The sequence below is a fragment of the Mesoplodon mirus genome (assembly GCF_964341445.2).
Source record: "Mesoplodon mirus genome assembly, chromosome: 14".
NCBI classification, from domain to species: Eukaryota; Metazoa; Chordata; class Mammalia; order Artiodactyla; family Ziphiidae; genus Mesoplodon; species Mesoplodon mirus.
The window spans coordinates 30,753,660-30,767,398 of NC_138990.1; the positions used below are offsets into that span (position 1 = coordinate 30,753,660).

Genomic DNA, 13,739 nt, shown 5'->3' on the forward strand with positions numbered 1-13,739 from the left:
AAAGAAGTTTCATTTCCATCTTTTTACTGGTACACGTAATGGCCAAAATGATCATTCCTAGTGTTTGGGAGTCTATACTATGTACAGAAGAACTTTAACAAATATAAAGGTTACTTTTATTTTACATTATTTTATTATTTTCTTTAGTAACATTTAGAACTTTCAACTGATCTAACGATAGTCTTCTGGGAAGTAGGCTGTGCTTAGTGTAAAGTTTTCCTGTCACAGGTAGAGAACTTGGATGAAAATAAGATTTTCCTAAGGTATCAAATTTAAAATATAACAACAACAAAAAATAACACAACAGATTAGCTTGGAAAATCCGCACCCATTGGGGAGACTGCAAGGCACCATGAAGCGATGATAATGTGTTTTGGATATTTCAAGAGGTAAAGGGATTGAACGTGTCATGAGTAAAGCACATGACAAAAGAAGGCTTCTTTACACAGAACGGTGCTTAGAGCCCGCCCATCACAGGAGCAGTCTTTTATAAAATAAACTCACGATCGGGCAGGGTGTCCCATCAAGAACAAGGAGAAAGGACCACTGGGAGTTTCGGCGCAGTGTCCTAACTCCGGCTTTTGTGATCGGTCCTCTGCCTTCCCCGTGTGCACGTGACAAGCCCTCATGACTCTCAGCACAGGCGCCTCTCTGCCCCTCGTTCTCGCATGCTTCCCACTCACTCTCATCATCCTCACGACAGGGGGCAGCACATGGAGATGACTGCCGAGTTTGTACCAAGACGGTGACCTCCCACTGCAGAGGCGGGGTCTCTGCATCCTGTGCCCAACATATAGAGGTCTGTTGTCCTGAAATATTTTAAAACTGGAAGTGCTGTGCAAAATCTAGGGCATACGTATGGTGGCTGCATAGGCATTTTTGTTTGGCCAAATCTCCCATGAATGAGGGACATACTGGTGATCTCAAACCTTGGTGGGCACCTTTCAAGGCAGGCTACGAGGTCAGTGGTGGCCACATTCATGACTCACGCCGAAATAGTTCTCTGACTTGGTAGCACCCTGCTTCGGAGGACACTAACTCTGTTTTGCGGTTAACACAAGGTCACAGCGTTAAGTTAATTTAGTTAAGAATGTGAACCAGTGAAGGTCAGCCTCAAGAACTAGAGGCCAACACTCAGCGGATGACGGTTCTTGAGGGAGCTTACCTTTTGAGCCAAAGAGCTGTCTGAATATTCCAATGATCGAGAAACATCTTGAAACTTGTTGACATCTGAAAAACAAAGGAACTTTCTTCTTTGGCCGACAAAATAATGAAGCTTTAAATGTAAGTAACATCTTACTGGGCTAAGAGTACATTACTTGACAATGATGGTAGTGGACGATCTCTTTCCTTAACAACGTTTTTTCTAACAGGGTAACATCATTCTATAAAAGGAGTTACTGGGGGGAACATCTGTGAGGTAAATGGATTCTCACCATTTTCTCCTGTGTGTTAACACTTACAGGGGTTGCCATGGAATTATCCCCCAGACACTCCTGATGGAGCAGGTGAATGACCTTTCAGTGGCCGTTCACTGGAGGCTGGACTGGACGCCCCATCAGGTGCAGCCTCACTTCCTTCAGTGCCTCCCTCCCCGGCTACTGGGAGTCCTGGCCTCCCGGGACCTGCTCCCCCTGGAGGAGTGGCTTGCACATCTTCCTACCTTTCCAGTGTGTCACTCAAGCTCCCCCCACTAATGCCGCCCTCCGATCTCAGAGGGAAGCTCTGGGCTCCTGGCTGCTCCTCCTTCCCTGTGTAACCATCCCTCCTCGCTCTGCACTTCTCACCACTTTAGATTCTCTGGTCCGTTATTTACTGCTTTCGTCGAAATCCGAGGATGAAAACTTCTTACGAGGCAAAAACATCTTACTCTTTTATGAATAAGGTACATATATACATAGAGGATATAAAGAGATATACAATATATCTGTGATATTAAAATTTCATGGGGCCTGATTAGGAAAAAAAAAAGTCTCAAAAGCTCCTTCCTTGGCAATAATGAACAAAACGTTAAAGCACGGCCATATATTGATCACCCCATTTCCACAATTATCCATTTTCGCCTGTCCTTCGCCATTTTATTACTGACACCGTTAAGAGTATTTCAGAGCAAATAGCAGACATCTTATTTCACCTGTAAATAGTTCAGAATTTATGTCCAATAAATAGGGACCTTTAAAGAAAAACTATGAGCAGGGACTTCCCTGGTGGTCCAGTGGTTGAGACTCCGTGCTCCCGCCGCAGGGGGCTCAGGTTCAAGCCCCGGTCAGGGAAGTGCCGCAACTGCTGCACGTGCCGCAGCTAAGAGTTCGCATGCCGCAACTAAGGAGCCCACAGGCCGCGACTAACACCCGGCACAGCCAAATAAATAAATATTTTTTAAAAAAGAATAAGAATAATTTTAAAAAATAATGGTACAAAACAATAAAAAAATAAATTAAAAAAACTATGACCAAAAAAAATAAATAAAAAACTATGACCAGATCTAACCAAATTAACAATAATTCCTTAATATCATCCAATATCCATTTTGTATTCAAATACCCCTGACGGTTTAAAAACATGGTTTTCCAGTTGGCGGGGTCAATCAGGATCCAAACATATGGCACGTCTGGCTGACGTCTCTTTTAATGTGTAACAGCCCCTCTCTGCCCCCCACTTTTCCCATGCCATGCATTTGTGCGGGAAATCGGGTCACTGGTCCTGTGGCACTCCCCGCTTCTGGCCCTGGTGTCTAACTTACTTCTCTATCTTCTGGGTCCCTTCTAACGGCAGAAGGATCTAGAGACCTGATCAGGCCTGTATTTCCTGTGGTCCCACAACTGCAGGTGCCAAGGTCCAGCAGTGGGTCCAGCTGCTCCGCTCACTATTCGTTCCCGGTCAGCCTCTCACCCAAAGTTCTGGTAACTTCTCCCATCGGGAACAGCCCCTTACACAGGCTTGCAGAGGAATGCCTGCTCTTGGTTTTCCTCTCTTCTCTCCAGCTACCCCCTCCTGCATGCCTTCCTTTGCCTGGCCTGTAAGATGGGGGCTCCTTTGGGGGCTCTCGTCTCTTCCCACCCCCTCAGTGTCCCTCATGGCTACTCTCATGGTTCCTCCCAAAACCTGAAGTGCGATAGTTCCCAAGTTACAATCTCAGCCCATGCCTCAGCATTCACTGGCCTGCTGGACCACTCGGGTAAGACTGACATTTGAACACACCACCTTTCCCTTCAAACCTGAGCCTTCTCCTTGCTCCTTACCCCAGTGACAGGTACCACGGTGAACACAGGGGTCTAAACCAGACCTCTGGGCATGATTCATAACTCGTTCTCTCTTGCTGATTCCAGTGTATCACCAAGTTCTGCTGAGTCTCTTAAACAGTGTCCAGTGTGTTTACATCTTTCCAGCCCCACTGCCACTACCCTGGTTGAGGTCACCATCATGCTGGACCTACACAGCACCCTCCTCATAGGTCACTGTCTCAGGAGGGCGACGCCTTCTGCCTGACATAGCCCCATCCTCCTAACACACACACACACACACACACACAATCACCTCACTAGTCTAAGCTGGCCTTCTATCTTAGAAACGCCCTATACCTCTCTGATCACAGCCAATCTTTCTGTATCCCTGTAACCCCCACTAGATTAAAGTTCCAGGAGGGTCCAGATTGTACTGATCTTATTCACCGGCTCCCCAGGGCCTAGGGCACATGGTTGATGACCAATAAATACTGGCTGATTGAAAGAATGAGTATTATTATTACAAATCTTTCAGTACCACTCTTGGGACATCACATCATAACCTATGAAGGCAAATTATGCTACTTAAAGTGTCACATGGTAACCAACTTCCTAATGATTTACTAACCTCTATTTGCTGAATTCTCAGGTTGGAAATTAAGTCCCAACGAGCTGCTCCATTTTTGTCGTATCCTCTGAATCCAAAGCCTGCCGCATTATTGATAGCGTCAGCTGTAACAAACAAAGGAAAAGAAACTATTACAGACCTATGTAACAAACTACTGTGTTCTCCCAGAAGATGTACGTTATCATATACTATCATCTTTAATTCTTAAACAAAGTAGATTCATTCTCATTTTTATATGATATTATAATAAAATGGGCCTTCCAGTTTTTAGGCTCTCCTAACAGTTTTTAGGATCTATCCTTATATGTAGGACATGAACCGTAAGGTTTGTTTCTCCTGCATAGATGACCCTAGTTTTTCTCATTGGTCTTGAACTATATATTCTCAAGAGGGTACTCTCCCAGCTATCACCAGGGTAAGATTTATACTTCCACACATTGACACGAAGGTTTATTCACGTGTTACTTACCTAACGTCCATGCAAAATAGTATTTGGGTCTGGCCGCCAAAAGAGAGACATATAGATAGATAACCTTGGTCGGCCATGAAGCTGTAGCTTGAAAATGCTCGTCAATGTTATATTCCACAGGTAACGTCTTAGAGACGGTCAAGTGAAATAACAAGGAAAGTCCACAGACTAAGAGCTTCTGAATGACTGCAATCTGAAAGCAAGACAAGACTTCATAAACTTAATCGATACATATTTACGTATTATTGCCACATAACTCTTCCTGAAGGTAGTATTAACCCTGTAACTCCATCCAAAATCCTGAACTCAGGCGTGCTCAGCATTTAAAGCCGCCACTGTCTCAGTATGAACACATGAAGCCTTATGTCTAATGACTGCCTCTGGGTTATGGCTCAAATCACACTAGAAACCCCAATGTGTATTTTCAGGACTTTCAGTAAACTTAGAAAAACTAAAAGCAAACACAGGTGTACAGGTTGACTATGTAAAAATGTTAACATTAATAAGTTTTGGTAGTGGATTTTACGTGACTACACACACACACAGACACAGACACACACACACACGGCTTATTTTTTCCATTGTGCTTTTTCCCTACTTTCCAAATTCTAGGTATTTCATGGAAAACTATTTTTACAATAAACAACTTTCACGTTTCTTTAAACCTGAAAGTTCTTTAAAGCAATTTTGTTCAAATGATAAAACCAAAAGAGCCACACCCAAGAAACAAAAAGATCTGCATAAAGATTCTGACGGAAAGAAAAGGATAATCTTTACTTTATCTGGTAAGGTTCAGTTACCTGGAAAAACACCAACTCATGGTGTTTTTAGGTTTTCAGTAGGCTAGACTATTTCAATCTGATTCAATATAAAGGAGATTATACAGGCTACAGAGGTAAAGAAACAAACAGAGGAAAGGCTGGATCCAGATGAAAGAATGTAACAAAATACTTGGATTTAGTGTCCTGCACAGTAATCAAATAATATTCAAATTAACTACAGTGATTTGCAGATGAACACCCGTCTTTAACACTTTCTGTAACGGGGCCGAAAAGAAAGGCTCAAAGGCGAGAGTCAGAGCACATGCCTGATTTCCTGCACTTTCGAAAAACCTTTATTTATTCTCAGGAGACGCTGGAAGGTCAAGGGCTCTCTGCTGCACCTGTTCTTATTCTCATTTTCCTGGTCGTCTTTCAAAGCTTCTTCCAGTAAAGTAAGGCTACCTTTTCTTCACTCCTACCTCCAGAATTTCTAACCTACACATCTGAATTTACAACAGGTAATTAGGGGAAAATTATAATCATAAATGAAGTGAGATGAACCGAATGACCTCATGTGTGAACCTAAAAATCGGATACATCACTTTAGTAACATAATGAGAAGTACTGTGGCCATTAGACTGTACACACTAGTTTCCAGGTCTCAGTTTAAAACAAGTTAAAGTAACATATACCTGATCTCAACTACCAGCTGGCACACACACCACCGAGAGTCCCAAAAAAAGCTCAGTCAAGGCGGGATCAGGAACTCTGAAAGGCAGGGGCGAGGGGGCCTGAGGCTGGGAAGCCAGGTGTAACCCCCGGTTCCCTCAGCCTCCTCTCCCCCATGCTGGCAGGATGCCACAAGTTACCTCTCGGGGAAGCCTAACGAGAAAAGAGCCAGGCTTCAGGACACGGGTCCAGAGTGGGGCTGGAATGAATGTGGAGCCTGTGGTGGATGCATCCCGAGAGGCCATGTCCGCAGCCCCTCCCTCCCAGCTCCAGAGACCAGCAGTCAAGTCTGAACACCCTGGGCAGAAGACGGGAGAAGCCCACACTCAAGAAACCAAACAGCCTCAGAGAAAAGACCTACCGGTATCACAGCAGAGACTGACAGGTGTTCCCCAGGATACGTGCCCCCCCTTCTTACATAGCAATGGATTTTCTATTTGGGCACGGTGAAGTCTAGCTAAAGACCACACGTCACAGCCTCCTTTGCAGTTGAGTGTAGCTATGCGGTCACAAGTAACATGGACAACTTCTGTGGCGAACCGTCTTAGACCATGAGGATGAGGGAAACGCCCTAAGGATGGCCAGAATGGGAGCCTGGATCCCCCGCCCATGGAGCTGCCATATTACCCATGGACTGCTGACACTTGAGCTGTCCTGTAAGAGAAGAATAAACTTCCACCTTGTTTAACCTCCTGTTACTTTGGTCCTTGGTTCAGCAGCCAGACCTGTATCTTAACTAGCGCAGACAAAGACAATTGGGAGGCCCCCAACAAATGGGCCGCTGGGTACCTGACTGACCCACTTTGGATTCAAAGAGTCTTTGAATCCCACTCATAACACAAAGAGCTTCTAAGTGCCCTTGAGTGATCTGTAAATAACTACCACTATTTGACTGTGTGAACTATGTACATATGGAATTTAAATTTAAAATATATTAAAACAGTGAGATAATATATGAAGAGTATTTGCTATTGTCAACAGTCTCTTATTCATGATGTCCATGACCTGAAGGAGGAAAGTGATGCTTTCTAAGAGCAAATCCCATAAAAATTCAGAGTGAGGGGCTTCCCTGGTGGCGCAGTGGTTGAGAGTCCGCCTGCCGATGCAGGGGACACGGGTTCGTGCCCCGATCCCGGAAGATCCCACATGCCGCGGAGCGGCTGGGCCCGCGAGCCATGGCCGCGGAGCCTGTGTGTCCGGAGCCTGTGCTCCGCAACGGGAGAGGCCGCAGCAGTGAGAGGCCCGCGTACAGCAAAAAAAAAAAAAAAAAAAAAAAAAAAAAATTCAGAGTGAGGTGACAGAATATATAAAGTTGCACTGTTTTTTGTTGGGTTTGATTTACCACTACTTATATGTTTGTTGCGCTTGATATTTTTCCGGCATTTTACAAAATTAAGTCTAGCATCTTAATTCCTAATTTCCTAGTTAGGGATTTCTAAATTCCTAAATTCCTTACTAGGAATTTCCTAAATTCCTAATTTCATTCTCTTCCCAGTATTCTAAAATAAACCTCTGGGATATCGAAGCTGTTGATAACTACCTTGAGTTCCTCGTACGGCAGTGAGGCCTCTAAAGGGTTAAGTGGTCAGCCTGACACAAAACAGTCAGCGAAGAGATCTGAATATACCCAGTTTCTCGTCCCAGTTTGAGCTGGCATTCATCAATTAACACTTGGCCAGTTAACGGAAACTGTGAAGGCGAGAGCATCTTTTTGGTGTAAAACACAATGAGTCGCGCGGCGCAAAAGAGAAAATACGAGAGATTTTGCAAATGCGTGCACGTCTTCATTCACTCTTCGTTTCATAATAACTTAGACAGGAGCTGGCCCTCTGCTCCAAACCCCACGTTCAGAGAAAGCATACTAGCCCCACCTTTTGTTTTCTTTTTTTTTTTTAATTAATTAATTAATTAATTAATGGCTGTGTTGGGTCTTTGTTTCTGTGCGAGGGCTTTCTCTAGTTGTGGCAAGCAGGGGCCACTCTTCATCGCGGTGCGCGGGCCTTTCACTATCGCGGCCTTTCTTGTTGCAGAGCACAGGCTCCAGACGCGCAGGCTCAGTCATTGTGGCTCACGGGCCCAGTTGCTCCGCGGCATGTGGGATCTTCCCAGACCAGGGCTCGAACCCGTGTCCCCTGCATTGGCAGGCAGATTCTCAACCACTGCGCCACCAGGGAAGCCCTAGCCCCACCTTTCTGTCTCACAGACTTGTTGATTGGCCTATTTCTCATGGATCTTTAGATTCTACCAGATCAAATCCAGCAGAACTTGGTCTGCACAGAGCTGCACAGGCTCCCTGGACAAGGAGCCTCAGTTGTTCCAAGGAATAAAGATTACATTCGGGTGTGAGGCTCAGACCACCTGCGCTTGAATTCCGGTTCTCCCACTGCCACCCTGGGAAACCCTGGTCAAATTACTTAGCCTCTGAGTCTCAGCCTCCTCATCTGTGAAGTCGTGAGAAGAAAGCACCTGCCTCGTAAGACCCTCCTAAGGGCTGAAAGTGCTGTGAAAGTGTTCACTATTATTATCTTTTTTATTGTGAAAACTGGACAAGGTTTTATGGAAAAGGTGATATCTGAAGTAGGCCTTTAAAGAGGCGTAAGATTTCAACTGGCAATGGTCCGCATGAGGAGAGACGTAAGGTACAGCTGAGGAAAAAGCCTGGAAAATGAGGCTCGGCCAGATCCACGAGATGGGCTTTTCTGTAAAACACTCCATGACAACAAAACACTATCCTCGCTAAGGAATGCAGCACAGCTTTTAAAGTAACCTTATCTGTGTTCTTCAATCATGATTGTACTTCTACCAGGCATCACCACTAGGTACTGTGTGAAGTGTCATTTACCTCGAAAAATGTTTTTAAAGAAAAAGATGGGTAAACTCAAAACTCGAAAACATTAGTATCTTGAAATAAACAAGGCTAATCAATACATGTTAGAGAGGCTGCAGATGAATCTCATGATCTTACATTTGGAGATGGCTCTGTCTTTTCATACTGTATCTCTTCTTTTCCGTGTTCGCCTGATTGTGTCATATGGTACGATCTGCCTTCAATGAAAGTGATGTAGTCTTTGTAAGAGCAGAGTGGGCCTGCCAGGATACCCATGAAGTTACAGTTGTAACTTAAATACTCCAGAAGGCTCGGCATGCGTCTGCAACAAAAAGACATGCAACACGTGAGATGGAACGTTTGCTTCCAGAAAATGTGACAGGAATGATCTTCTCCAATCTCACTTCTCTTATCATTTCCAAAATAAAACTACCTTTGATTTTCATTTGTATCCATACAATGAGAATTTAAAGGTTCAGGATGAACGAATGCACAACAGTATTTCTGGATAAAAGAGTTTCCATACAGGTCTTTATGAGCAACTACGAAGGGTTTCCACCTAACTCCTCACGATGAAACAAACCCGAGGGGGACAAGATATGGCAGGAAGAATCATCTCTTACTAGTCAATCATTCACTCATTTAACAAATCTACATGTGCACCGACTACTACACACATGCTCCAGGGTCTAGAGATACCGCAGTAAATAAAACAGAGGAATTCTGCATTCATAGAGCTTACAGAACAGCTGCAGAAAATAAACAATAAAAAAATACATAAAGTAACTTCAGAGATGCTACGTGCGAGGAGAAGGAGGCATTTTGTTATATGAATAAGTCAGAGGAGGCCTCTCTGATCAGGAGACGTGTAAGTCGTGTGACGGTCCCGGACAAGGGCTCCAGGTAGAGGGAAAGATGAGGGCAAAAGCCCTGAGCCGGGGGCAGGCCCAGCAGCAGGGAGCCCGGTGTGGCTGGGCGGGCTGAGCCAGGCAGAGGGGCGGGAGGGGAGTCAGCAAGCCGAGGTGAGCCAACACGGGGCCTGCCTTGCAAGGCGCGGCAGGAACCTTGGATTTTATTCTGAATGTGCTGAAAAACTATGGTCGGCTTTTAAAATACCTATGTATTGAAAAAATCCTCTAGCCCCTGGGTGTGGACAGAGAAGGGTGGACGGGGAAGACCAGTCAGGAGGCCGCTGACCTCCAGGGGGAGGTGACGGGCTGCGGCCGCGGAGCAGCAGCGTCTGCCTGCATTCTGGCAGGACAGCCCTGGGGTCTGCTGATGGACCGGATGTGCGGCGTCAGGGAGAAAGGAATCAAGGATGTCGTGCAACTTTTTTTTTTTAATTAATTTTTGGCTGCGTCGGGTCTTCGTTGCTGCGCGCGGGCTTTCTCTAGTTGCGGCGAGCGGGGGCTACTCTTCGTTGCGGTGCATGGGCTTCTCATTGCAGTGGTTCTCTTGTTGCAGAGCACGGGCTCTAGGTGCGCAGGCTTCAGTAGTTGTGGCTCGCGGGCTTCAGTAGTTGCGGCGCACGGGCTTAGTTGCTCCGCGGCACGTGGGATCTTCCCGGACAAGAGCTCAAACCCACGTCCCCTGAACTGGCAGGCGGACTCCCAACCACTGCACCACCAGGGAAGCCCTACTGCAACATTTTTAATTCAACTGCTCTCAGGTCAGTCCAAGTGGCACACAGTATCTAAAGTGTACGAAGCATTCCAGTTCTCAATGCAGGTAACCGGGAGAAAACCAGTTAATAACGCAGGAGATTATGCAGACCATGTATATTATCATGTAAATGCATCAGAAGTGTATTTTTTTATTTTTTAAAACCAGCTCCATCTGTGAAGTCTGCCATCCACTGACAGCTATAAACTACCACAAATAAAAGCACAACTACACCTGGGGAGAGTAAGTAGGCTCTTGAACGTGTTACAGCCCTGTCTTCCTCTCTAATACAACAGGCGATCTCCTAAAAAAGCACAGTCTCTATGGCCAAGAGAAGTCGACAGAACCCCCTCACGTATATTTTTATTAAATAAAACAAAGAGAAAACAGTGCTTCTGGCCCAACTGACACTCAGCTAAGTCACCCCATAGCCAAAACTCCTTAAAAATTTTTTCCTGAATTACTTTTCTACATTTAAAAGTTTTTGGAACATTAAGTAATTTTTCTTGAGGGCTCACAAGTGACAGGGAGCAAAATGTTTCTGGCAGATTTTCTCTCGTAGTTCTTTCCATGTAACAGAGGGCCTGCTCACCACCTCAGACACCTGGACGAGTGCCCCGTCGTCACAAGGCTGCCAAAGAGCCCCTTGTGTTCAGGCAACAGAGCCCCATTTTCAACACCACTTATTTCAAGACCAAAACAATGCCAGGTTGTCAAGGCACATCTCAATCTTACCATGTCCAAATATGTATCATAATTTTCAAGGACAGATGATTCTGAACCATGAAACTTGCTGATGTACAAATGACAAGTCATGTTAGGAAAGAGGCAGATAACTATGATACGTGCTATGGAATGAGAACTAAGTATAACCGTAATACTCTATTTATGACATCAAGGGGAAGATTCGTTCTTCATTCCATAAATACTTATTTGATATCAACCGTGTGTCATCCCAGGTTAGGGCTTCTCAGTCTCAGCATTACTGACATTTGGGGACAACATTTCTTTGTTGCAGGGGACCATCCTGTGCACTGTAGGACGTTAGCAACATCCCTGGCCTTGAGCCGGCAGAAGTCAGTAGCACCACCCGTCTCCTTCAGTGACAACCAAAAATGTCCCTGGCATTGGCAAGTGTCTCCTGGGGGCCACAAGCACCCCCAGGGCAAACTGCCCTTGAGGAGATGGGAATGTAATGATAAGGAAGAGGAAGGTCTGTGCTCCTGGAGCTGACAAGTGGGGGCCAGGGAGGGGGACAACCCCAATAAATGTATTATAAAACATCAGACAGTGACACATATGATGAAGGAAAGTAAAGCAGGGCCAAGGGCTCCAGGGCGCCAGAGGGGAGGGCTGTGTGGTGACGGGTGGGCTGAGTAGGGAGGAAAGGAGGCTCCAGCTCCTGTGGGACCTGCCAGGCGGCTGTCGGACCTCTGCTAGTTTATTCTCGATGGCATGAGGAGCCACGGGAGGGTTTTCACCAGGAGACGGTGAGAATATAATCCAATACGGAGTAAAAGAATCTCTGGCTGCCGGATGGGCAGGAGAGAAAATGGAGAGCGGCCAGGAAAGCTCTGACAGTGGACCAGGTAGAGAGCGAGGTTAGGCTGGGGTGACGTCAGCGGGAACGGTGGCGAGAGGCCAGCCCGATGAGAGACGGCCAGATGTCACGGTCAGGCGGGAGACAGGTTTCGGAGGAAGAGTTCACTTGACTTGAGGGTGAGATGGATTTGCAGTAAGAGAAAGGAAGTTTGCCCAAGTTTTTGCAGCTGGAGGGGAAGTAACGGTGGAAGAACGGATGGGGAGCAGGACAAGGGACACAGAAATCAGAAGTTCTGTTCCAAACAGGTTCTGTCTGAGACACTGTTTACCCTCCACGCCTGGACGCTGCGACGGCAGGTGGACATACGAGGCCAGGGCCCAGGACAGAGGCTGGATGGGGATATAAACATAGGAGACTTCAAATGTGTGGACGGTATTAAAGCCAATGGAAGGCAAGCAATCGCCCAGAGAAGATGGGAAAGTCCAAGGATGTGCCCAGCAGCACAGGAACACTTCGCAGTGAGGCACAGAGGAGGAGTCAGCAGAGAAGACCAAGAGAAGCAGCCGGTGAGGCACGAGGACAGTGAGAAGCACGTGGTGGCCCAGATGGTAAGCGGCAAAGGTGTTTCACAGACTGAGCGAGACAACGGGTCACGTGGTGCTGAGAGGTCGAGCGGCCTGCAGACCGAGGCGGCCCATTACACCTGCCAAGGTGAAGAACAACCTTGAAAGAATGGAGGCAGACAAGCATCAAGGATGGAAACCTGACTGCAGTGGGTTGGGGAGAGAAAAGGAGATGAGGAGGTAAGAAGAGAGAAATCCTTCAAGGAGTCTTGCTCTAAAGGAGTGGAGAGTCATGGGGTGGACGCTGGAAGGGGCTGTGAGGTCAGAAAGGGGTCTTTTCCCTTTAAGTTGGTGGGAATGAGCCCACAGAGGGGGAAAAACTGATGAGCGATGATGCACAAGAGGGAATAACTGAAGAAGCAAAAGCCTTGAGTTTTGTACTCAAGAAGCAACTGGACTCAGCGCTGACGTGAAAAGTTGGCCTGGGGCTGGACTGCGGACAGTGTAGACGTGGCAGCAGGAAGGAAAGGAGAGTATTCTGCTACAGACACAGGCGGGCTGGTAGGTTTGGCGGCTGCAGAATGAAGTAGAGTTGCCTTATTTTCTCCAAAAAGCAAACACCATCCCACGTGCGTGTCGGGGACGGGGTGCTGGGAGTGGGGGAGAAAGGAGGACGCTGCTCCCAATCCTGCAGCAGGTGGAAAGCGAGTGGACGGCGGGGAGAAGGCAGGGGAACCGTGGTTAATACTGAGCTCTGTAGATTTAAATCTGGGGTAACAAACCCGAAACACTCCAATCGGCAAGATGACGTTTTTCCACTCTGCCTTCTTCCGCTGTTCGGGCAGGCGGAGAGTTGAATGTCACCGGGTTTGGGGTGACAGGTGGCCATGTGGGAGGGAAAGGGGGGACCAGGGCTGAGGGGCTCCTGATGAGCAGTTCCTGGGATGGACCAAGGACTCATACAGATCACAGAGCCCAGGTCAAACTAAGCTCTTAGCAACCAAATAAATTCAAGCACATATTCGCTGATATATAAAGACTGGCTATAGTGAATATCAAAATAGAATCATTTTAAAGATGGGGAAAATATAAGAAGATCCTCAAGACGTACTACCTGGGATCAAAGGTGAGCACTTAGGGTAGGGCCTTCCTACTACACAATTTCATTCTTCTGACAGCCAAGAATATATTATTAGTTCCAGATTTACAGGAAACAAGGTGCTTGTGGGAAGTTTTTCTTTAGGTAAATTGAGGATCTGACCTCTGATTATATTAGATTAAGATAGGCCCTGCCAAGAAATTAAGCTATTCCTCAGATGAGTCCACAGAGGAT

At 46.4% G+C, this 13,739-nt stretch overlaps 1 protein-coding gene across 2 annotated transcripts in view; it reads right to left on the bottom strand.

Annotated features, from left to right (window-relative positions):
- Window positions 1–13,739, bottom strand: part of MBOAT2 (membrane bound glycerophospholipid O-acyltransferase 2) — a 107,288-nt gene that overhangs the window by 6,469 nt on the left and 87,080 nt on the right. For both annotated transcript variants that reach the window (XM_082642519.1, XM_082642518.1), the window contains 4 exons: window positions 8,777–8,960; window positions 4,322–4,514; window positions 3,853–3,956; window positions 1,166–1,230 (listed from right to left, as the gene is read on the bottom strand). In XM_082642519.1, the coding sequence (XP_082498645.1) occupies window positions 1,166–1,230; window positions 3,853–3,956; window positions 4,322–4,514; window positions 8,777–8,960 (546 nt within the window). The remainder of the gene's footprint in view (window positions 1–1,165; window positions 1,231–3,852; window positions 3,957–4,321; window positions 4,515–8,776; window positions 8,961–13,739) is intronic.